General features: G+C 24.2%; 3 protein-coding genes across 5 annotated transcripts; 2 read left to right on the forward strand and 1 right to left on the reverse strand.

Moving 5' to 3' along the window:
- The first annotated feature begins 3,577 nt into the window (after window positions 1-3,577).
- LOC126899756 (2-phosphoxylose phosphatase 1) lies at window positions 3,578-6,360 on the forward strand. The gene is made up of 3 exons (XM_050674928.1): window positions 3,578-3,986; window positions 4,051-4,218; window positions 4,286-6,360. Exons 1-3 carry the CDS (start codon window positions 3,896-3,898, stop codon window positions 5,476-5,478), a joined length of 1,452 nt encoding a protein of 483 aa, XP_050530885.1. The 5' UTR covers window positions 3,578-3,895; the 3' UTR covers window positions 5,479-6,360.
- Window positions 6,361-9,024: 2,664 nt separating this feature from the next.
- Window positions 9,025-22,410, reverse strand: LOC126899765 (mitochondrial carrier protein Rim2). Of its 2 annotated transcripts, XM_050674955.1 has the most exons (7): window positions 22,099-22,406; window positions 21,742-22,035; window positions 16,469-16,647; window positions 11,676-11,800; window positions 11,386-11,608; window positions 10,985-11,259; window positions 9,025-9,735 (listed from the first exon to the last, which is right to left on the reverse strand). In XM_050674955.1, the coding sequence occupies exons 1-6, from the start codon at window positions 22,143-22,145 to the stop codon at window positions 11,012-11,014; spliced, it is 1,116 nt and encodes a 371-aa protein (XP_050530912.1). In that variant the 5' UTR covers window positions 22,146-22,406; the 3' UTR covers window positions 9,025-9,735; window positions 10,985-11,011. The 2 variants fall into 2 exon arrangements, with proteins under 2 accessions (XP_050530912.1, XP_050530921.1); XM_050674964.1 differs by lacking the exon at window positions 9,025-9,735 and having other exon boundaries at window positions 11,188-11,325; window positions 22,099-22,410.
- LOC126899953 (uncharacterized) lies at window positions 15,094-24,592 on the forward strand. Of its 2 annotated transcripts, none has more exons than XM_050675253.1 (4): window positions 15,094-15,321; window positions 23,792-23,875; window positions 24,019-24,087; window positions 24,157-24,592. In XM_050675253.1, the coding sequence occupies exons 1-4, from the start codon at window positions 15,284-15,286 to the stop codon at window positions 24,338-24,340; spliced, it is 375 nt and encodes a 124-aa protein (XP_050531210.1). In that variant the 5' UTR covers window positions 15,094-15,283; the 3' UTR covers window positions 24,341-24,592. The 2 variants fall into 2 exon arrangements, with proteins under 2 accessions (XP_050531210.1, XP_050531218.1); XM_050675261.1 differs by lacking the exon at window positions 15,094-15,321 and adding an exon at window positions 22,670-22,966.
- Window positions 24,593-25,676: the final 1,084 nt, after the last annotated feature.

Here is a 25,676-nt window from a genome sequence, read left to right on the forward strand (position 1 = left end):
CCCAATAACATAGCTAAATCGAATAAATATATTAATATAATTATAGTTACCAATTTTTCTGGAATAATTTTATCATTTTTATTCGTTTTTCGATACGTGCGTTTTTTTGGAATAATAGAATTTTTTATAGGATAAATATTTTTATTAATAATTGCTGCAAATTGAATATAATTTTAATAATTAATTAATTACATAATCAATTTCGAAAAAGATTTTTAATATTAAAATAGTTAAATTAAAGTGAAGCGATTGAATTATTGTTATATATGAATAAGAAAACTTATTATTAATTTTTCTTATATTTTATATTAAAAAACTTTTTCTCTATTCGAAATAGTTAGTTTAATTATTAATCTTAATAGTGTTTACAGATAATTCTTCCATCTTTAGTTGACTTTTTTGATATTTGTCCTTTATTTGTATTATTTAAAACACAATTGGAATGCATGAAACGACGATTCCATATTTCTTCAACTCTGCGTATGACCTTATGTAAGTTTGATTCATTTGTTTGACCAAAAATTATTTTTTCACTTGCCATATCAATAATTAATTAAATAAATCTTAATAATTACACAAGACGATAGTTTATTTTTCACAGGAAAAAACGAAGTGAACTGAAATGTCGATAAAATCAACATTTATATCTAATTGTCAAGGAAACTTAATTGTAAAAATTCATTAAAAAAATGTGTAAGCCAATTATAAATAAATTTAGTATAAACAATACTTATTTATTTTAATTATATTATTGGTCAAAGAATACAATATTTTAAGAATAATACAGAGAATTATCAAAAAAAAAAAAAATATATATATATATATATTTTGAAGAAAAACCTTTTGTATTTGTTTGTTTATTTATTACATTAGTTTACAAATGATAGAGATTTTTTTATGAAAGTTCAAGTGGAATAAATTTGATATCGGTTAACAGAATATTTATGCATATAAAATTTAATCTGTATGAAATAAAATATCAACGTTTGGATTTATTCTCTTGCAACTATTAAAAATTTTGCCCATGTGAAATTGCTATTTCCATTTAGTTATTAACAAAAAACATCATGCCATGCGATTATAATCAACATAAAAATTTATTAAGTTAAATATATAATATAGTTTAACAATTTAATTAATAATTGAATTAATGACATAATAATTCTGATAAAAGAAAATAACAGGAGATTTGAATTAATTTTAACGACTTTAACAAATCGAAAATAACTTTAGGGTTTAACTACCTTATAGGTTTAATTATTATTTGCATTTTTAATGTTATTATTATTATTTTTTTTTTTTGACAATAACGGCTATCTTTTTAACTTCAATGAAAATGACAAATTATTCAAGAAAATCAAGGAAATTTTAGAGAAATATTAAGATACAGTGCCCAAGGAGATGACCGTTTAAAATCATTTTTGGAAGCTGAAGAAACAATAAAATATACAAGTGAAACACTTCAAAATGAAATAATTGAATCCTGTAATAAAATTATTTTAAATAAAATCGTAACAAACATAAATGCCCAAAGATGTTTCAAAATACTTGCTGATGAAACGGCCGACATTGGTGGAAGCGAACAAGTAACTTTGTGTGTTCGATATTTAGATGTTGAAAATATGATTATCAAGGAAGAATTCTTCAGTTTGTGCCTACAACAGATACTACTGGAAAAGATTTATATATTATTATTCAAAGTTTACATTCATTTGGTGTAGAAATTGGTGTTACGATGGATGTGCTTCTATGTCTGGTCAATTTAACGGGGCTCAATCTCTTATTCATCAAAGTTATCCGCTTGTGACGTTTGTTCATTGTGCTGTTCATGTTTTAAACCTTGCTATTTCTTATTCATCTTCTATACAAGAAACACGAAATTGTTGAAGAACAACATCTAAAGTTAGAGATTTTTTCATATACCCAAAGCGAAAAGATGTGTTGAAAAGTCAAATCGAAGAAATTCAAAAATGTATAACTAAAAAATCATTAAAACAATTATGTGCGACTAAATGAGTTGAACGTTTTTATGCTGTCAATGATTTTCTTGAGCTTTTTGTGTACCTAATTGAATCGTTATTTATAATTTCGAAGTGGAATGACACTGAAACATCATCAAAAGCAAGTAATTTACGAACATCAATACTGAAAGGAGATTTTATTATTTGTTTACTTATTATAAATAAAGTATTTAGTTACGAGTTACTTTGTTTAAAACAACTTCAAAGAAATTAGCAGGTACACAGCATTGTTATTATCAATGGTAGTAAGGCACATTGTTGTGAGTTTATAAATACACTAACTGTCAATACAGAAAGTATATCTATGATAGTCATAATTGATAATAAACAATCCGTGACTGCGACATTGATATCATATAAACCATTTAGCTACCTGTATTTGTAATCATATCATCATGTGTATTATACATGTATATTAACTCAAAAGTTTGAAACTTTAAATGTTTATATCTAATAAACTAATAAAGTTATGTTAAAAATTCAAATCCCATTTACTATTTAATTAAAAATCCAAAAATTTTATTATATTCAAAATATGTGTTCCCATTTAAAAGACAAAAAGACAAAGTTGACACCCTTACAAGGCATAAAGGATGAACAAAAAAAGTTTTAAATAGTTAATAATTTAAGAATAATGTGTTACTAAAGAAAACCAAAAATAATGTTTAAATTATATTTATTCTACAAGTAAATGAGTGGGTTATGATAAAAAAATCAGTCTGTATACTGTAATATAGTTTATCATTTGTAAAGCTGTAAGTAAAACATTTTTGTAATGTTTCGTTTAATTGTAATTTCCTGATCTATTATTACTAGACCAGGAATTTAATATTTATAAACATTTTTGAAAACGATAGTATTATTAATTTTGCATAAAGAAGAAAAACAAAATATTTTAGTATGTAAGACGAAATGGAATGAATCGTAGAGGAGAGAGGACCTCAGGAGCACCGAAGGTAATCTCTTTTCGCGCGGTACGTTTATGACATTAAGTTTTCATTTTGTGTATTGTTTTATTGTGTTTTTAGTGTATATTTATTTTGTATGTTTTGCATTGTTTAATTATATCTATAATAAATACATTTGAGTTATTATTAAACTTTTATTACTTTAAGTTAAGACACTAGGGTTGTTTCTTTTAAGATACAACAGTACCAAAATTTCAAATTATTTGTCAATTCCTAAAATAGTAATTAGAAAAATAGAAAGTTTTTTTACGTCAGTAAACATTTCTATAATTTTCGTTTGTGAGGTTCATTAAAAGTTGGACACCACCCGAGAAATCATTCAAAATACGCCACTGTTAATAAGAAATTTTTTTGTCTATGTACTTAAAAGTTCAGTAGGGATAGTTACAAGAAGAGAAGGTTGTACTACGTTACCTTATCTATTGCGGCCATAGAAATAAATCATATTATCAGTATAAGAACATTTGATAAATAGTTTTATCATAATTTCTACATACATAATATTCAGTATTAATAAATTCAAAGACCTCAACATATCTTATTTATTTATTATCTGGAATAGAAATATTTTGTTGTTAAAAGATTCTAAATGTGTATTATTGATTAAATTATATATTTTTTGTTACAATAATAATTGTAATGATATTTTACTTAAAATAATTGTTTTTTGTCTTAATTGATTTTATTAAATTAATAAAATTAAGTGTTTACAAATTGTAATAATCACTCTTACTATTGACCATTTTTGGTATAAATATTATGAAATAACATACTGGATTTATTATATATTCAAATATTCAATATGGTTCTTATAATCAAAGATAAATGGAATATAAAATTCAGAGTTATGAGTTTGACATTGATGAGTATAACCTAATTAAAGTTATACAATAAATTTCACATTAAATGGCCTACATTCAAGTTGCCACAGTACGGAATATGACACGTCGTAGATATTTATTGTATTTAATAATATGGTTGTGCGTCTGCTTTCCTGGTAAAAATCACTAGTATGATATACAATTTGTAATTAAAAATGTTTTATTATTTTTTGTTTCCAGTATTATATTTAAAATTATCAGATAATCCAACAATAGAAAAAAATAATGTACATGTAACTGAAAAACATACTCGTAAACCAATAAATTTATCAAAATTGAATTACAAAAAATTAAACAAGTTTTGTAATGCTCCTAATATGATAGCTATTGGAGATGAAGGAAATATAGGTAAAATATCTATTTAATATAAAATATATAAATTGAAGATTTTGGTTATACTATGTTTTATTTTTAGGCATATTAAAAAACAGTTTTACTATTCAAGGTGTTTTAATTCTAATTCGACATGGTGATCGTGGACCTCTGACTCATGTTCGTAGTATAGCAAGTGTGAATTGTGGTATTATTCCTGAATCATATCATCAAGAATACTTAAAATTTTTAGAAAACTTATATTTTAATGGGTCTTTACAATTTCTTGGTCCTTTTCATAGTTACCCTATTATTACTCAAAATAATTGTTCTATAAGCCAACTAACTCCAGTTGGTGTCGCTCAAATGTTAAAATTAGGTAAAATTTTACGTACTACCTACTCCTCTTTACTAAATATTACTACTTCTGAAGAAATTATTGTATATAGTACAAAATATAGGCGTACATTCCAAAGTGCTTTAGCATTCATGTATTCAATTTTACCTACAGATTTGCTTTCTAAAATAATATTTAAAGAAAGTGACAGTTATTCATATTGCTTTGATCACTGTGCTTGCCAAAATGCTCAACTTTTATCTAAAAAATTAGGCCAGTCATCATCAAAACGCTTAAGATCTCATAGAATCGTGGAGAAGTTACTAAAACGTGTCCACAATATAGTGTACTCATTACCTAAAAGTGTTCATGTTGATCCCTATGTTCTAAAAGATTCTATTTTAACATATATATGTCATGATGCACCTTTACCATGCCATCATCATAACTGCTTAAAAGTAGGGGATGTTGAAGATCTTTTTGGGTTTATTGATTGGGATTTGAAACAACACTCTAAACACAATGCTTTTCACAAACTAGGCTTGTTGAAATCTTATGGATTTGCTTTAAATTTAGCTTTAAATCTCCTTAAAATGGTGTCTGAGAATAAACCAAATTTAGTTTTATATGCTGGTCACGATTTAACACTTCAATATTTATTGACAACCTTTGGTATCTCTAATCATGAAGCGATATTACCCAATTATGCATCAAGATTAATTTTTGAGGTATATAGAAATAACTCAATTGACTCTTCATATCCAGGTAAAGACTTCTTTTTTAGAGTAATTTTTAATGGTAAAGATGTAACTCATTCAGTATCATTTTGCAATCATGTTATATTTAAAGGAATATACTTATGTCCAATCGAGTCTGCTGTTAGATTTATACATGATGATTATTTTAGTGTGTTCAATGCTTCTAATTTTAAAGAAGCATGTAACATGCACATTCCATGAAATTATTTATTAAATTATTTAAATATATTGACAAAAATTTTTAATAAAATGTATGTTAAGCATTTTGACATATTTCCTATGTTTTAAATAATTTGTTTTATCAGTTGATCTCTTTATATTATTTTTAATAATTTTATGATTTAAGAGAATTTATTTAAAATATGCAAGATATAAAATTACATTTTACAATTCGATAAAATGAAAAAAAAAACTTGTAATATTTTATGAACAAAAGTCTATATTCTCATTTACTCATTTATTTCATCTAACTAATATTTCTATATTATATTTATAAAAGTTAATAAGCATAATTATTGAAATTTAAATATTTATGAAATATTTTATGTAGTAATATTTTAATTAGGTGTTACTATTAAGGTTAATTGTTACAGAAAATTAAAAATTATATTCATTTGTTGTATACAGTCATTACCTTCTTTAATTTAAAAAAGGTGTACTATCTATTAAACTGATTGAAACAATTTAAATTGATTTTTCCTTTAAACATTTATTAATAAATAATGACTTAAGAATGGTTGAACAAAAAAGTAATTAAGAACACCATGATTGACCATTCTGTTATTTATAGTAAAACTTGCTTAAAACATAATTTTACATGTTATAGTGTTATACTTAGATGAGGTTTGCTTGATAAGATTTAGTTTTATTTTATATTTTTAATGTGCAGTAGACATTTAAATGTATATAAATATTTTTTACCAAATTTGCTGTATTTACTAGTCATTATTTTTGTTATAATTATTATTTAAATAAAAATTGTCAGTCTAATGTATTCAAATTCTTGTATTTGGTTGATATCAATTATTAAAGTGAAAAAGTATTATTTTATTGTAATTTTGCATTTTATACAAAATAACCATTTTCCATAAACTCATCATTTTTATTTTTTATAGTATGAATATAATTTTAAAATAATAACTTACTGTAATAATTGAACAAAATAAATTAATTTTTTTATATAATTTGTTGTTATTAAATGAATAAAAAATAAAAGAATCTGAGTTATAATATGAAAGGTTTTTATGAGAAGATGGCCAAGTCAAATTTTGTCTTTTAAGTTACTTCGTCATTCAAAATGAAAATATTGTAACGAAGTTTAAAAAAAATATTTATTTAAATTATTAAAAAAATCAAGATAGCCACTTTTTAAAGGAAATTAAAAAAAAAATTGGTAACATATCATTTTTTAATGTTTTGTAGTTAAATTTCTACAGAATTTTAAAGTTTATAAAAATTGTAATTTTTGTAATTATTTTATGGCATTAGGAGAAAAATAAGGAGAAAATTAATCAAAGGCTAGAGGTGTGGAGATCATTTCTTGAAAAAAAGGGTTCAAGAATAAGCAGGAGTAAGACAGAGTATATAGAGTACGAATTTGACAAAAGAGAACACAAGGTAGGTGAAATGAGGAGACCAGTGACAATAGGTGAGGACGTGATAGAAGAGATGGAAAGTTTTAAGTATTTAGGATCAGTTATGCAAAAGAGCGGTGGTATTGACAAGGATGTAAGACACAAGTTTAAGTAAAAGAATTTCAAAGAGGCTGAAAGGCAAATGAGAAATTAGAGCAGAGAATGAGTGTAGCAAAGATGAGAATGCTTAGATGGATGAGTGGAGTGACTAGAGAAGATAGGATAAGGAACGAACATATAAGAGGGAGTATAGGTATAGCGTCAATCGTGGATGAGAGAAAATAGACTTAGATAGTTTGATTATGTCATGAGAAGAGAAGAATCGGAAACTGTAAGAACAATTATAAAAATCAATGTTGAAGGAAGTAGAGGTAGAGGAAGACCAAAAAAGAGATAGAGGTATGTATTGAATGCGATATGAAGACAGCTGATGTGAGCGTTGAGGATGTGGTAGATCATGTCAAGTGGACGTTTAGGATAAGGGTGGCCAACCCCAAGTAATTGGGATTAAGGCGAGGAAAAATAAGAAGATATTATGGCATTAAGCATTGAAATATATATTAAAAAATGTATTATTTCCCTGCCAACTGTTGGAATTATATGTTTGTAATTTCTTCCATGAAAGTTATTGTTTTAAATTTCGGACGCCCATTCAAATGATAATAATTTTCATAAAAAAATTTGATAATTAACATATATGTAATATGCTTTACTTATATCCTCTTCTTACTTAGGCAGACAAATTTTTGATACCGTAAAATATAAATATAAACTTTTTCATATTTTTAAAAACTTTTACGTGTTCTAGAAATTTAATTGCAAAATATTTAAAAATATTTTGTTACCGTTTTTTTAAATTTACTCTAAAAAGTAGTTATCATATTTTTCTCAAAGTTAAAAAAATAGTTTTTTTTCATTTACATTTATACACATCTTTTACTCAGTTTTTTTATAGCTTTCGACACAGTAATATTATAGTTTGATAATTATTTTTTTTCATTTCTGTTAATAATTTTTGAAGGATAGATAGTTGAAACAGTGCAAATTTTGAACGTGTATAAAAATAGACTCACAGACAGTAAACTATAGTTACAACAAAATTATAAAAATATTCATGAATTAAAAAAAAAATGTTTATAATATTATAGTTAGAATTTAATTGTAATAACACAACCCTAATAAAAATTTTTTTTTATAACGTGATTATAACATTTTATAAAAATGTAAAATTTTTATATTTTTTAAAACTGGACCTAAAAAGGTTAATTTTTAGACTTCCTTTACAAAAATATTTAATGAATCCATAACAATTAATGTTGTTGATCCATTGTCCTAAAATTATTTTAGCACAAGTACTTATTGAATTGCATGCATTATAAAATATGGTGTGGGTATGCAACGCAGGAGGGAGCAACTGGTGACGTAACTCCGCTGGCGTTCTCAATCAACTGAATTTATTAAAATGCTTGCAAATCGATGATTACTTGTCTTAAACTTTTATCAAGCCATAATAATATTTTGTAATAAAACAGATAAAAACAGCTAGTTAACATTAAAAAAAAAAATTTTATTTTCTTACTAGTGATAAATAATATTAGTTATTAGTTATATATTAATATTGAGGATTTAATAAATATTAAAAAACAATTATAAAAGAAATTATTATTGGATAGAAAGTTATTGAATTTGTCATATCATTGCGACTCATTTTGTGTAATAAAACATTTATTTTTAACTATAGTATTGTGATATTTGTGTTTGGTTAAGTTTCGAGTTTAAAAAAAAAAACTTATTTTAATCCCTAATAACATAGATGGCACATCACTAGTCATTAAATTTGATATAAGTTTCTAATTTCAATAGATAGATTGTAAATAAAATTCTAAAATTACTTTATTATATATTACTTTACTAATTCTTACAAAGTTCATCCATTACAGATCACATTATTTTACTAAGAATTTTTGATATATAAATTCATTTAAATAATTAATATTTAGTATTTTACAGATTTAATATTTATATTATATAAATTATTTTTGATTTAACTATCTAATCAAATGACTTAACTCTAGTAAAAAGGACTAGGATTTTCTATAAAAATACTCATAGAAACATTTTAAACAAGTTTATTTAGGATTGTATTCTAAATCACCAGATAAAAACAATTCTCAAAATTAAGAACACAGTTTTACATAAAAATTACATAGAATGATGGTATTCTATAAACTAATTTATAGCTCATTTATCTTAATTGCTGTATTAAAAATACATGGTGTTTCATAATTATTACTCAGCACTAACTACACAATTCCATTTATTTTACATTTTGTATAAAAATAAAAGTCAGGCTTACTTCATTATACAAATAAAAAACAATATTCATTTAAAAAAATAATAATAATTTTGATTTTGAGACAAATATTTTAATTTTTAGTATCAAAATTTGATATCTATATTACAAATTTAATGGTGACAAGAGTAGTATAACGCATTAACTTAATTATGTTAACAAATGAATAATTATATAAATATCATAAAAATACAAACTAGAAAGGAAACAAATTTAACTTGGTATGAAAAACAAAATAAATTATCGTGACATAAATTGTTAACTTTAAAAGTAATATTAAATATAGTATAGATGTATACAAGTATAAAATAAGGTGGCTCGTGCTTAAATGATGGGATGACTATTTAGCGCACAGATTAACGTTCAATTTTATACACTAAAAACGCGTACTGGAAGCAATTATAAGATTCAGTTGCGCTATATCGAATCACTAAAAAGTTTTTGCTAACGACACTTTGAGATCATTTGTATCTGAAAAAAAAAAAAGAGTATTTAATATTTTAAAGAAAAATTACGTTTATAAAACACATGGTATTTTGAGTTTGCGAGTTCATTTTAAAAATTACTAAGATGTTTGACGTGGTAGATACGTCAATGAATGGTATTAATAGATTGAATGCAAGTCGTGTAGAAACTATTTGACTGAATATTCAAAGGTTATCAACTAATGTATTTAATAAAAAAAAAAACGCGTGTTGTAACTATTGTTTTTTCATGTTTTCTATAACTACAAATACTTTAATTTCATAGATAGCAAATAAAAAGTTAACATAGTCTTCAGTTTAACTACTGAATTTATTTTTGAACATTTGTATATAGATTGATTAAAATATTGTTTTAATTTATTTTGGTTATAGAATAAGAAGCAGTCCATAAAATTTGTACCGTGAAATTCACAGGATTATTACTAAAAATTTCAAAATTTACAATGTCTTATGGGACATTTAAAAATGTATATATATGTTTTAAATATGTGTTTTAGTAACACTTGAAATTCAGTCAAATTGAAAGAAAATTTTAACATGAACGTCACAATAAATAATTACCAGGAAAAACAGTAATAACATTTTCAAGGTTGTTAAAACAGCATTATTGACTTAGGTAATGGAATATATCATTTCATGTATATACAAGTTTAGCACTCGTATAAATAAAATATACATAAATAAATAAATATTAAAAGTGATTATAATGGTAATAAATTATTTTTCGGTTGATAATGGTTATCATTAAATAATATCTTATTTATTTTGGCTAAAAATAAATCAATTTCTATCAATTATATATTTTTATACTTTAATATGATAAACAAATACAATAGATCAACTGAGATCCATTTCAATGATAACATTGTAACATCGAAAACAAACTATTTAAAACATCGAAAACAAAATTTCGCAATTTGAAATAAAAATGATTTTACAATAACACAATATGTTTTAACTTTCAACTTGAAAACTAAGTTTTTAAGTGGTACTCAAAAACTTGTAATAGGTATACTTATATTTTTTCCTACTTAAAAGCATAAATGTAAAAAAAAGTTGAACATAAAAAATATACTATATAGGTGTTCATAATGTAAGGAAACGTGTTTCTGTTGTTCTCATTGTTTGTAACAATTGACCTGTTCGCTTACTTTGTGAACACTCTGTATAATTATTTAATATTATAACTTAATATTAATATAGAACTTAAAAATAAATAAATTAAACATGCTAACCATAATCAATACTAGATGTTTAAAATATCATTCATATCGGTCGTCACTATCCTCATAGAAAATATCAGGTTTTTCGGGAAAATAGTTTGTCATTAAATAGACGGCCGCCTCATACGTGGCCATCATAATGGCCGTGTTAGGTATTTGCCTGACCAGCTGTGTGGAAAGGCCTCGGTAAAGTCCTCTTGGCCCTTCTTCGTGGTATACAGTAAAAAGAGTTTGAAAAAAGCTTCGATATTTGGTGCCTTCTTCGCGAAGCCGCGTTCTGGCAACTTCTATAGAAAACAGCATTAACCAAAAGATATTACATGTTGATTAATTAACTATGAATCGATGATAATCTGTAATAGACGTATTTAAAAAACGCATCTATAACATGGATTAATTCTGAAGTTATTTACCATGAGGATAGGCGATGCAGGATGCAATAGTCTTAGATGTAGCGCCGGCCATCATAAACTCAAGGAAATCTTTGGACGTTTTGCTTTTGTCGTCCGGATGTTTGATTCCTGTCCGGGCGGCTATCAGTCTCGCTTTAATTGCTTCGTATATTACAAAGTGTACGACAGTTTCGGATATTCCAAAGTATGATGCTGTGATGCCTTTGTAAAAACCCTTAATACCCTGTTAATTTTTTAAAACATTTTTCAGTTTTTAACGCAAAAAAATATCAAAATTAAATTAAAATTACAGTGGTTCTGTATATCCTCCTAATACATTGGCCGGCTGTGAGTCTTTGGCCGTTTTTGTTTAAGTCGAGCTGCAGTCTCGTTTTGACTAGCCATATAGGATTTGTTGCAGAACATGATGCGAATCCTAAAAAAGAAAAAAATGAATTATTTATTAAATATAATGTCAAAAAAATAATTTGGAACAAAAGAAATGGTTAAAAATTAATTTTGGGAAATAAAAATATTGTTTACCTAAATAATTTGATTAATTAATGTTTAAAAAACAGTAATTTCATATTTTATACAGTAATTTTGGACTGAATTCTAAATTGGTACAATGATTTAAATTTTTACGAAGTAGATAATATATTATATAGTATTAATTATGCAAATTCATAAAAAAATTTTAATTGAATTATATATTTGAAATTATATTGAAATACATTAAAAATCCAAAGAATTTGTTCTTATTTTTAAAAATCAAGTTTTTAAAATGTTTTATGGAAATTGGCTAAATTGAATGTACATTGCATATTGAAATAAATTTAGTTGAACTGTTATTAAATAGAATCACAAGAGATAATATATGGTATAAAAATAAAGTTCAAATTAACTATTCAGTAAACAAGTCATATATCAATTTATTATTGCCAATAAAAAATTTATTAACTATTATTGAGGTGCAGCATTGGAGTGCTTTGCTTGATTGTTATTGTAATTTTTAAGAAGGTACACATTTGGGTTAGCCAAGAAAATCACACAAGTTGACGTTTTTCCCAAGAAGCTAACTTAAAATTATTCAGTCAATGCACTAATATATAAATAAATAAATATTATTTTTCTAATGACAGATAGAAATTTCTTTATTCCCAAAAAGTATTCCTTGTTAGAAAAACATATATCTAATATATTACGTCAATCGTGTACTATTTAATAATCTATATAAAAGAAAAGATAGAATTCTTTTACGTTTAAAAAATATATTTAGTCGAATTGCAATTAAAGTATTTTGAATTGCTGATCATTTCTGTTGTCACTGCCGCCAATTAACGTCATTACATTTAACTTAATATAGATGATTAACATACATACATACATTACTTATATATAAGTTGTTTTTACGGTCACGATTCTATTGATGAAAAACAACCCAACACAATATTAAAGTTATTTAAACTGAACTAAGAAATAAGATAGCCAGAAAAAAATTACATTCTTCGATCTTACACACTTTTAATAAAGATAACAATGGAGTCGATATTCATTAATAATAAATAGGTTATTATAACCTATAATAGTTTTTTTAAAAACTCCAAGTACACGGAATAGAAAGATATCGTCTACAAAGCAATTTTAATAACTCAATGGTCGTAATTTATTTTAAAATGAGTCGAGTACTAATATCTATTATGAGATGATAGATATTAGAAATTATAGTCAAAAAAATACTGATTAAATTATGCAGTAAAGATAAAAATGAATAACGTAGTAGTTGACAAATTCATGCACATGAAATTATCAGTTCAGAGTCAATATACGGGCCAAGCACTTTTTTCCTATTAAACACGTAAACTGTACGCTTGATAAAATTGATAAGAGTTCATAAATTACATTAGTACTCAAACTATAAATGATAAATACCACACTAGACTTATTAGCCAAAGAAAAAAATACAAAAACTATATGTATGTAAATATTGAAGTCCAAAACTTAAATTATAAAGTAATATAATCTCAACTTTTCATAGTAGTAAAAAAATACGGTCAACTGATAACGGACTGATTATGGGAAACACGTTATAAAATTATTAGGGATTGTCCTTGACCAAGATTTCCTTGAAATGTTATATTTGAATCGTCAATCATCTAAAATTATAAAAGTAATCATATTGGTTCATCAAAACTTTTAAACGCAATGAAATCATGCGAAAATTTTGTTAGCAATTAAAAACTTGTACTATTCCAAATCACCTTTTAGATTACATAACGTTTACTTTAAAAAAATTCAATAACAGCTAGTATTCAAATTTGATTAGACGAAAACAATGATAAAAGTGTGGTTTAAATAATAGAACGAGTGTAATTTTATAGTTCAATGATTAAGGAGCAAGTATAAAAATATTTTTTAGAATAACAAATTTTAGCGCATCCTCGCGGGAATACTTTTAACTATATGTTGTAAACAAACACATTAGTCAACGAACCGTATTATGTCATCCTTATTCTAGTTAGCCAGAAGATATGGATATAATGATATGATCAACCGTTATTTATACACGTGATAGAAAAAAGTTACTTTTACTACGTAAATTATTAATTTACTACTAACTACCTAATTTAAGAACAGTATAATGTTGTTTATATCAAAATCTTGCACCATACAATCGATATAAAACTTAATTGAATTATTAAATTAACAAACGTATAAAATTAATAATATATGGAAGTCACATGTTAGTTTAGCTCAAGACTATAAATTAATAATCGATACATCTATTAAGATTAATCAAACTTTAATGGTATTTAATCGAAAAAAAAAACAATTGTTTTGAGGATTTATCAATTTGGATAATTCTTATAAAAATGTGTAATACACTTTATATACAAGGGTTGTACAAAAAACAGACATTTCGTTTTCAAAAAAGTAAATAAAGGTACTTCAGATCACTAAATATGTTACACAAGTCCATAAAAAAACTATTCGTTTAATATCGAAATCCGAAATTGCGAATCGAATTTATCATAATATTTGAATAATAACGTGAGTTTGATAAAATGAACCTAGAGATAAGGATTCACGAATTTATTTTGTAAACAAAGGCGTACGTTGAAAGTGAATTGAGCAGATTATAGTGTGTAGTTATAGCAAATGAATGGAGACACGGTCGTCTGATGGAATTGCTGGGTGCCTACGTGAGAGAAGTAACGTAGTACACTCTGTATTATCCTTTCAATGGCCCGAGTGGGGATAGGCAACCCAACCGCATGCGCAATAGCAAAACAACAACAACAACAACAATACCGGCAACAGACAGGATCCCATGGAAAACAAGGCCACATCACTATCGTTCCAAAATATAACGAAATAAACAAAAACATGTGACAACTCGCATGATATTTTTTACGTTATTAAATTATAATAAAAAAGTGCAGTAAAAAGTATACAACTTTTTGGTAACACTTAAAAATAGTGTCGATTGAAAATTTTAGAATTAGATAAAATAGCGTGTCAACAACTAATCGAATAGTCTTGCTACTTTACAATACATACTACTAATATGATATGAATAAAAAATCCTACATATTTTATTCGTAGGCATCGATACAAAAATTGCACTTACAAACAATTAGGATTTCAAAATCTTTCGAAAGTCAGTACTTCAATTATTTTTCCTCGAATTAATAATGATTTCATATATAATTCACTACATTAAAAATCTTATCTAATAGAGAATTACTTAAGTTTATTTTAGTTCATCATATAGAATAATACATGTAATGGATTAACACATCAAGAACAATGTAGTCTATGATATAGCATTGTATACGAACAACCATTCAAATGTTTTGATTGAAATTTGTAATACAAATAGTTGATTAACAATTCACTATCAACTATCTTTGGATAAATGTTAACAGATTGCCGATTAAACATTTTCAAAATAAGGTAAATACATTTTTTTTTTCAATTAAAATATACTAACGATTTGTTCAATCGATTTGATCAAATGAACACTTTTCAAATAGTAATACTTATTAGTTTTTTTTTTCAAAAACCACACCAAAATCAATATACTATCAAGGTTACACAATAACTTTAATAAAAATGAGATGGTGGTAAGAAATAAAAAAGGAAAACTATATTGAAAATTTATTATTTATATGGTGTTACTAATACAAATATAATATTAAAACAAAAACTAATAATTTGTCTAAAAAGCCTTATTAAAATATATATTTACTATTATTTATAAAAATGAGATAATTTTATTAAATATATAAGTTCACAAGTAATAAAAGTTAATTTGTAGTCTACAATAGCAGTAGATGGAATACTATGAGTTGAAATAAAATAATGATTGTTTAAAATAAAACTCTATTATAAATTGCCATAACTTCAATGCGATTAATTTTAATCAAATTAAAACGTAGTTTTCTTAAAAAAAAAAAAAAAAACAAATCTTCTTATATGTTAATAAAAGTTTAATTTATAGTTATTAAGCGTTAGAATAATTAAATATTAATAATTTAAATGTAACACTAACGATAGTGACAGAGAAACATGATTTTTTTTAACGGTACGAAGTTTAAATTAAGATCACAATCAATCAAGAGCAGCAAAACAAAATCTAGCCAACATTTACTTAAGCTATAGGACAGTGGGTATTGTTATTACTTAATAAGTCGTTTTAATTAATAATGAACCTATGATGATTTGTATTTGTATATTTGAACGTTGAATGATAAAAAACAATATATACGACATTTTAATGCAAACATTGGCTTTCTATTAATAATATATTTTTATTATAATATTTATAAATTCATATATATATTATTATTATTATTCGTGCTATGCAAAAACACAATTTTAAACCATAAATATCACTTTTAAATAATATTACGGCGCAATTGAGACTATAGTTGACATGAAGTTATTAAGGATCAATAAAAAGACCTTATAAGTCAAATCACGGCATGCGTTTATCTTCAAGAGCAACTACGGAAAATGCTCAAAAACACTTAATACCGGACGACTAAATTTCTAGATGTTAATAAAACACAGGCCACAAGGCCAAGGTGCAAATGTTTACCTGCAGAAGACGCCGATAGTACATGTACAATCGGTGTGTCCGGGTTAAGTACGTTGTTGAAAAACTTTTTGGACTGTGAGTAAGCCCCGAAGTAAATGGCTCTGGACGGAGCGACACCCACGATGTTGGGCACCAGTCCTTTGAACAGAGCCTTTGGTCCTTCGGTTTTTACAATGTGCCTAGAAAATAGAGAAATATAATTGCTAACTTGATGGAAACAAATATTAAGAAAACTAAAATACTTGCTATTATTGGTATAGTTTATAACCATTTGTTAACTCATTAACATTTTTTAAAGTATTGAAAGCATTTTGAAAATAGTTAATTAGTTAGCAATATTAAAAAAATAATGGCTAGTACTTTTCCTAATAAAAAAGGTCTGTATACAGAGCTCTTTTATTATTTAAAACGAATGAATATTATTAATACCTTCAAAAAAGTTTATGACTATTTCATAAATAAGTTCTTACTAATAAAATTGACAATTTTAATAGTATACTACGTAGCAAAAGATATACTGAGTACTATAACACGTTTCAAACTTTTTAATATTTCTCATACTAAAATTTATTTATATACATATTAAATGATTAAACCAAGAGAGGTGTTTGTTAAATCAATACACGAAGTACTTATATTATACAAAAATATTTCCAATCTTATGTTAAATAAGATAGGTAAATCTTATCAAGAAAATAAAAACTTAATGACTAATTAAAATTTTATATTGTTTACGCCATTACAAGCAAAACTTACAGGTCATTGTATCATTTTTAAGTTAAGACTAAAACATTTTACGGCAGACACGTTCTTAGGTTTTGTATCGAAAGGAGATATACAAAAAACATTTTTTACTAACCCCTCCTAAATGCATTTTTACCATTTTTGATAATGGAGGAGGTCTATCCCCCTTTTAGAATGTCCGTGTCTAAAAAAAAAAGAATAGTAATGAGAAAATTATTTTTATTGATTGCGCAGATGAAAAATTATTGAATTTTTTTTATGAATGATCAGAATAAATTCTGATAAAATCTTATTAAACGATTATTAAATTAAAAATATAATAGTATTAATGGAAAAAAATTGTGTTTGTAAAAACAATTTTAAGCATTAATTGATATTGTTACGATTGAGTGAGTAAATTTTTAAGCTAAATAAACGTAAGTTTATGTATGTATAATATATCGTGCTATTAATGTGACAATTTTGCAAATAGCAATAAAAAAATTATTGTACGTTGGAAATAGGTTTGATCTGTAATAGGAAAAATGTATCATCACAATTTTTTTTCATCTAATTGTATCGAAGTGTCAACATAGGTAAAAAAACATCAGACACGTGGTATTAAAATGAAACACACGACTATATCTATAAAAACTGTAATTTTAGATCTTACATTAGGAATTTTAATTCAAACAAAATTCCATTAAAATCGTTTAATTTATATTTTTGTTATTATTCATGAAAATTAATGTTTAGAGAAGCTTTTAAAGAATATAACACGCGTGACATATATTTATATATATTTTATGATATTATATTAATTTTTAAACCAAAATATTTATTGAATACATTCGTGGTAATTGATATATAAATAAAAATATGATGTTAATTATGCCCGAATATTATATCAAACATTCAAACCCTTTGATAAAATTAATATAATCGAATTAATTTTTTACATTTAATTTGACAGGGGCATATTTAATTTATATAAGTGTTCTAGAATTTAAAAAATGTTATGGCTTAAATTAAATTATTAATTTTTAGTTATTTTATATGTTACGTAAGATTTTTAAAAAAATATGAAATTTAGTAAGCACAATTAGTATGAATAGAGCGCAGAATTATGTGCATTTATAAATTTTTTCTAAGCCATTTTGAAGGATCCCAAGATTATACAATTTTGGCGTAGAATTATACAGTATTATAGACATATTTTTTATTTTAGGAGGTTTAACCTATTGATTCCCCCTAAAACTATAACATCGGCAAAAGTTAATTAATAAGTTTCAAGTCAATTAATAAAAATTTGTACTGGCTGATGGTGAGTTAGAAATAACCTAACAAAATTTACAAAAACATAGAATTCTGCGTTCTAAATATGAGTAATGGAACCGAGTAATATTAAAACTGTGAGTAACACATATGTTATCAATACATTTCAAGAAAATTTTTCGACTTCAGGGACTTATGCATAATCACGTTTTGTGAACCATTGAATTACACACAACTAATAATAGACACAACAGAGCACTACTTGATATTCTCATCAACTTTTCTATTTACATAAATAAAATCTGATGGGCAATCAATGGGCATACCATAATTCCTATTTAAAAAAATATATAACAACGTCTATACGAAACAATTTAATTTAGTGTTTAAATTATGCACAAAATATGTTTTGTTTATTTCGAAATTTCAGTTGAATAAATAATGAAATTATTATACTTAATTTATCTTATATTATAAGATTTTATAAAATTTCTATTATAAATAATTAACCTATTTGAGCGATATACATGTTTTATGGAGGCTACAAAAAATTAAAAATAATTTTTAATCAATACATCACATCCATCACTATAGAAAATAATTATGGGCTTAAAGCAGAAACTTGGTGCACTTCTACTCTTACCCGTAAAACCTTCTGTTACTCCTCCCACACTATTTACCCTGGTACAAGTGCCATCATACATATCCTCTATTATATTAATGTACCTTTTCGGGACTCCTTTTCTCATTAATGCCCACTTTAAAACTTCTATCATACGTTTGCTTCAAATCTATAAATATCATACACAGCTTTTTCTTATTTATTTTTTACGTTACTTTGTTTTTATAATTTATATTAAGTCCAAGTCCAATTTTATGCAATTTGCTTGCATATTTAGATAGAAATTTATAATTATATGTAAATTATTATTATTTGTATTATATGTAATTATCACATTATATGTATATATAATGTAATAAACTATATTCAAATATCAGATTGCCAATTATTATGAATTTCATTACATAGCCTTTTTCTGCACTCGTAGTGCAACAACACAGTTCATGAATTAAAAAATGATAGTCTAGACTTATACAATTTTTAGTTATAATCACTGTATATTTAAGTGGTAATGGCGAGTTTCTTGTTCATAATATAACAATAGGACAATATAACTTTAACAAAATAATTATGAGTTCTGTGCACTATATCTGCGTATATAATGTTAAAAAACTAATGGACAAGCAGTCTAATACCCGTATCAACCGGTTTCAAAGCGATAGCGACCATACTATTGTCTCAAATACTACATATATTATTACTTCATAATGTGAGATATTTATCAAAGTTGAATTACGAAAAAAAAACTAAAACCAAAAAAAAAAAATAATGCAATATGTCAATATTGGATCAGCCTTATTAATAATTATTTGAAATTTTTTTTAGTCTACGTGNGATCAGACTTATTAATAATTATTTGAAATTTTTTTTAGTCTACGTGACAACGATCAAGTTTTGTTTTCATTTAAATTTTTAACGTAAGTTCATATGACCGGCAGAACATACATAATATTGCTTCGTGATAAAGGTCACGTGTGTTTTGATGGTCCAAGGAAAACCGGTTGTACTCGATAGGTATACGTGCGTTTTATAATGTAGCCGGCTGTTATAAATCACAGTATGGACAGACATAAACGTTTATTGGAAAAAGGAGGGGAATTTTCAAGTCGCAAAACCAAATTTAACGGTTGTTTTTGGCGAATATTTAATTAAAAAAATTATTTTTTCGGATGGAATAACACATGTTGTTATCGAATTTTAAAAATTATTAAACTAATAAAATGTATTATATTTATTTAGAATCATTAGAATATTTTTTAATATTTTACAATATTATAGAAGTTATGGTTAAAAAATAAAATCAAGTTATATAATTGCGGCGTTGAAAAAAAAAATACCTCCAAATTTTAGGAGATTCTTATTTACATAGATTATAAACATATTCCATTAATTTTTTCAATTTCCATAAGAAAAAAAAACACTATTTCATGAGCCTTTAATCAAAATACTTTTTTCAATGCAATGATTTAATTACTATTAATTAAAAAGTTATAAATAATATACAATTGAACAAAATATTAACTTATAATTATTGATAGTATAAAGACAAAATATTTTATACAAAATTATTCTGTAACTGTTAATTTTTAATTAATCAAGGATACCAGTAAGAAAATATTTATCTTTCTTATATTTATTTGACAGCATGTACAAATCTACATGTGCTTACATTGTATCAACTTAAAATACTTAAAGATTACATAAGAAAATAATGATACTAAAAAAAAAAAAACAGATAAATGATCTCCCTCCCAAAAAATTAAAATTTTAATTAAAAATACTAATTGGACAAAACTCATGGAATAACTTGAGTAAATCTAGTAGAGAAATTAGATGGATAAAAAAGTTAATTTAAATAAGTAAAATATTTGTTGGTGTTACTGTTTATTTATGTTTATGCATAGTTTATAAAACTATATTTTTATGTTTAATTATTTGGTAGTACATTTGTGTAAACAAAATAAGATTTAAAAAATTAAACACATCAGCATTTTATGTTAACATTAATTTATTATGTAAATTATAGACTTAGAAAGTCTACATTAATAATTTTCTTTATAGTTAACACTATTTTAAAATTACACAAAAATGCATCAAACATTATAAATGTATAACATTATAAATTAATATTATAAACAAACTTTTCAATGTTAACCTACATTTAAGATTAATTCAACCTTCAATATTCTATTTATCAAAAAAACTTTTATTAATGGGATAGCATAAGTGGTAAACAAAACAATTTAAGATCATTGTACCACAAATGTGTTAAATAATGTTGGTTATCACATAATTTTACAAAAGATGATAGATCAATGATAATGTACAATACAAAATTAATTTAAAAGTAAATCCAGTTTTATTTTCAGAGTATAATTATGAAGTTATAAGACTTAATTATTAATTAAATCCTTCTATACTATTCTACTTAATTATAATCTTTGTTAGTGATTTTTATATTATAGAAATTAATAAAATTATTAAAGTTAAGAACTATTTTAAACAAATTGTGATTTAATATACTATTTTTTCATAATATCATGCACTACCCAACCTAATTTTATTATTTTTTTAATAATCATAGTTAAAAATGTACATGATTTAAGTAAAATTCTAATTAAAAAATAATAATTTAATATTTTACAATTCTTACCTTAGACATTCAACAAGACCCATTGATTTTGTTGTTTGGCTGCCTACACCACATTGAGAAAAAGTTAATATTTGTGTACTGGAGTGTCGCCCTCCAGCACCACTCAACGTATTATATCTTCGTCTATGCAACGATGATATTGTCTTACATGTCATTCGACCACGACCCCCATCATCAGTTGCAATTTTTGGTACATACACACAAGTTGACGAACCAAAACTGGATGAAGATTGTAACCGGGTTTTGACAACTTCTAGTGGACAAGTTATGACTGCACCGGTAGTGCCAGCGAGCCTACAGTAAAAATGAAGAAATCAATAAATTTTTGTAACAATTTATTCAGTAAATAAAATTTACCCTCCAGCCACAAGATGGATAACAGTATCACGTGAATTTTGTGACATATTGTGACTTTTATCAAACCCACATAATAATCAAATGCTCACAAATGTCTACCAGACAATGTTCAAAATATTACATTCACACTAATTTATAAAAAAAGTGACTTGTCGACACAAAATAATTATAATATAAATTTGAAATAAAAACGCATCAAGTTATTAAAAACAAAAATTATATTAATCAACTACGTGCCTACGCCCATCGAAGCTATAAGCATACTAAAGTATGACGGAATATAAGAAAAACAACTGCAGCGGGTTGCAAGTGCTGCTAACAGGCGATAAACATAACATACATAGTACTGTGATGTCCTATCATAAAATTTGCGGACGATGAAATCAGCTGCTTAACAGTTTGACCATAGGATAAATGATAAATTCATATACAATTGAAAATTATAAATATAAATCAAAATACTTTAATAATCTTTAAATGCTGTATATAGGTATACTTATTTATGATCGTGAATCATTTTGATCTGTTGATTATAGTCAATTAGTTTTTTAATTATTCCATAGAGTAATACTTCAAAGAAATTAATAATAGTTAATTTCCACAATAGATAACAAATTATGGAAAAATCTATTCTGTGATATCACAGTGTAATAATTTATACGTTGTACAAACGTGATACAAGATATAAATTTCAAATTTAGTTGAAAAAACGCGTACATAAAATGTTTTATTTATTTTATTTAATTGTCTGTTTAAGTAACTAAACTATAAAATTGTTATATCACTTTTATCTTAAAATCTTAATTATAATTATATTATTATTATATGAAATATTATTTATCAATATTATCAAATGAAAAATGAATAGGTATTATATTTTATCAGAAATAATTTGTTTTATTTATTTTTCATTGTTTTCCATTTAAAAATTTTACCCAATAGATAATTAAAATTTCAAATTTACTTTTTGATTATTTTTTTAAATTGAAAACCATAATTGTGGTATATTATTGATCAGTAGCATAAAAAGAGAAAATGTTCTTTGTAATTTATTTGAGTAGGTTAAAAAATTTCCATTATCTTTTTTTGGCAATAAATTAAAAATTTTTAGACAGAAAATATTATGTTTATTATAATTAAAAAACAATGACCTTTATAATTCGAGGGCATAACAATTTCTTTTCAGTCACTTAGAAATAATACATAAAACATTCTTAATTTATAAATATATTTAATTTACTATAGAATTAAGAACTTCTTAAATTGTGCATCTAATATTTTAAGAGCTTTTTAATGTATTAAAAAATAAAGTAGTTTGGTTTTTCATTTTTTTTTGTATTTATATATTCATTTCATGCTTCATTAAATTCCTTATGTTACGAGTGAAATGGTTTTAGCAGATGATGTAGTTTTTCTCCTGTGTAAAAAAAATGTATTTTGGTATTCAGTTGAAAAAATGTTAATTTTCTTAGGATTAAAGGATGATTATTGTACAAATTTTCAATTTGAGTTTACAAAATGAGTCTTTAAGGGTATATGCGCTATAAAACTTTTAAATTTTACATGTATTTGCTGCACCAGACTTGAATTTCTGTGTACATCTATGGTTTTTAATGTATTTTATTTGTGTGATATTTCATTAAATACATGTTTTATAAACATTGTTTTTATACATTATGCTGTATTTTTATAGTACAACAAATATTAATAATAATCAAGAATATCAAATTAATATATTAAGAAATGGAATTAAGAATATTGATATAACTGAAAACAAGTAATACATATGTATATTTATAAATAATTAATTAGTTTTTTTAGAAATAATTAACAAGTTTAATTAAGAAAACTAACTAATTTCTATTCTATATTATTTTTTATTGTTAAAAATGTGTAAATATTAATAGTTTACTATTACAGAAATAAAAGTATTGAAGACATTAGTCATGATATTCAAAATCTACACATAGTGATGTCACTTAAAAACCAGTATGTTTTTTTTATTATTAGTATTCCTTTTATTTATTTATAATACTTTTTATTTATTTTTAATTGAAGGAATGAAAATCTTGATTCATATACTGTGTGTTCATTATTAACGGAACAAGTTCTAAGAACTTACAACTTAACTTTATGTAACAAAAAATACAATAATAGTGACAAATATTCAAAAATTAAAAAGGAAAAATCTAAAGTTAAAAAAAAAAGTTCATTAGAAGTGTTCAATATGACACAGGAGTAATGTATTATACAAAAAAAATGTGAAGGAGAATTAAATAAATATAATTATGGTGGCAAATTTAAGTGTGCATTTTGTAATGATCAATATTTCAAACGATGTCAGCTTGTTAAACATATTAATATGAAACATAATAAAGATTGTACAAAATATTATTGTAATTTATGTAATAGATTTTTTTTTAAAGAAAATGATCTTATTAAACATAAAAAACAACATATAGGAAATAAATACAAGTGCTATATTTGTCATAAATGTTTTGTTAAAACTAAGGATATAAAACTTCATAAAAAAATTCATAATAATAAATTTCATATTTATTCTAATGCAATGTTATGATTTATTATTCTATTTGGTGATCACTAGGATTTCAATCTATTTTCTACTTTTTTCAATTCTCAATAATGACTCTCTTATATAACGTTATGTGCATTTACAAAATTCAATTTATGGTATAAAGAATTAAAAACAATTTTTTTATTTATGAACTCTATTTTTTGTAAAGTTTATATTTTGAAGAAAAAGACTTAAAATATTAGACAAATTATTTGGTAACTGATGTTGATTTGATTATTTTTATATAATATTTTGTTTTACCAAAATTTTATATAATTAAAAGTATAGTTTGAGTATAATTAAGTTGTGAATTTTTTATTATTTAACTGTAGTATTTTACAGCTTACTTTAGATACACTAGTAGAATAATTTTTTAAAACTGTTTTTTTTTATAAAACATACGTAATAATTTAAGTCTCAAATTTCTAATTTTTAATTCATTTTTTTCATAAGAAGACATTATTTGTTATTTTTTAATATTTTATATATTTTCAGAATTTATATTGATACAACATTTTTGTATAATAATATTAGTAAAAATATGATTAAATTAAAAGTTATATTTTTGAACAATTAACTAACTATAAAGTATTCAGATACATTTTTTGATAAGTATTAATGTTTTTTATACTTTATTTCATTTTATAATTCAAAAATAAATATTTGTTTTAATATATTTTATTAAAACATGATTTAAATAACATATAATAATACTTTCACGTTATTCTTTTTTACTTTCAATTTTCAATTTATATATTGATATGTGACATTTGAAATGTTATTAATAATTTTGCTGTTTGGGTAAAAATTGTCGACTACAAATTTCAAAATAATAATTTTAATTATACTTCAGTTCAATAATAATAAGTTTAATTTACATAACTAATATTACTATATAAAACAGTATTTAACTAAAAGCCTAGATTCTATTTCATTTAAAACTCCTTGTAACTTTTTTATTAGAATGCTGCGATTAATTTAAGGCGCTTTAAGCAGGCAAATT

This window comes from Daktulosphaira vitifoliae, unplaced genomic scaffold, assembly GCF_025091365.1.
Source record: "Daktulosphaira vitifoliae isolate Bord-2020 unplaced genomic scaffold, ASM2509136v1 Scaffold_1, whole genome shotgun sequence".
Classification (NCBI taxonomy): Eukaryota; Metazoa; Arthropoda; class Insecta; order Hemiptera; family Phylloxeridae; genus Daktulosphaira; species Daktulosphaira vitifoliae.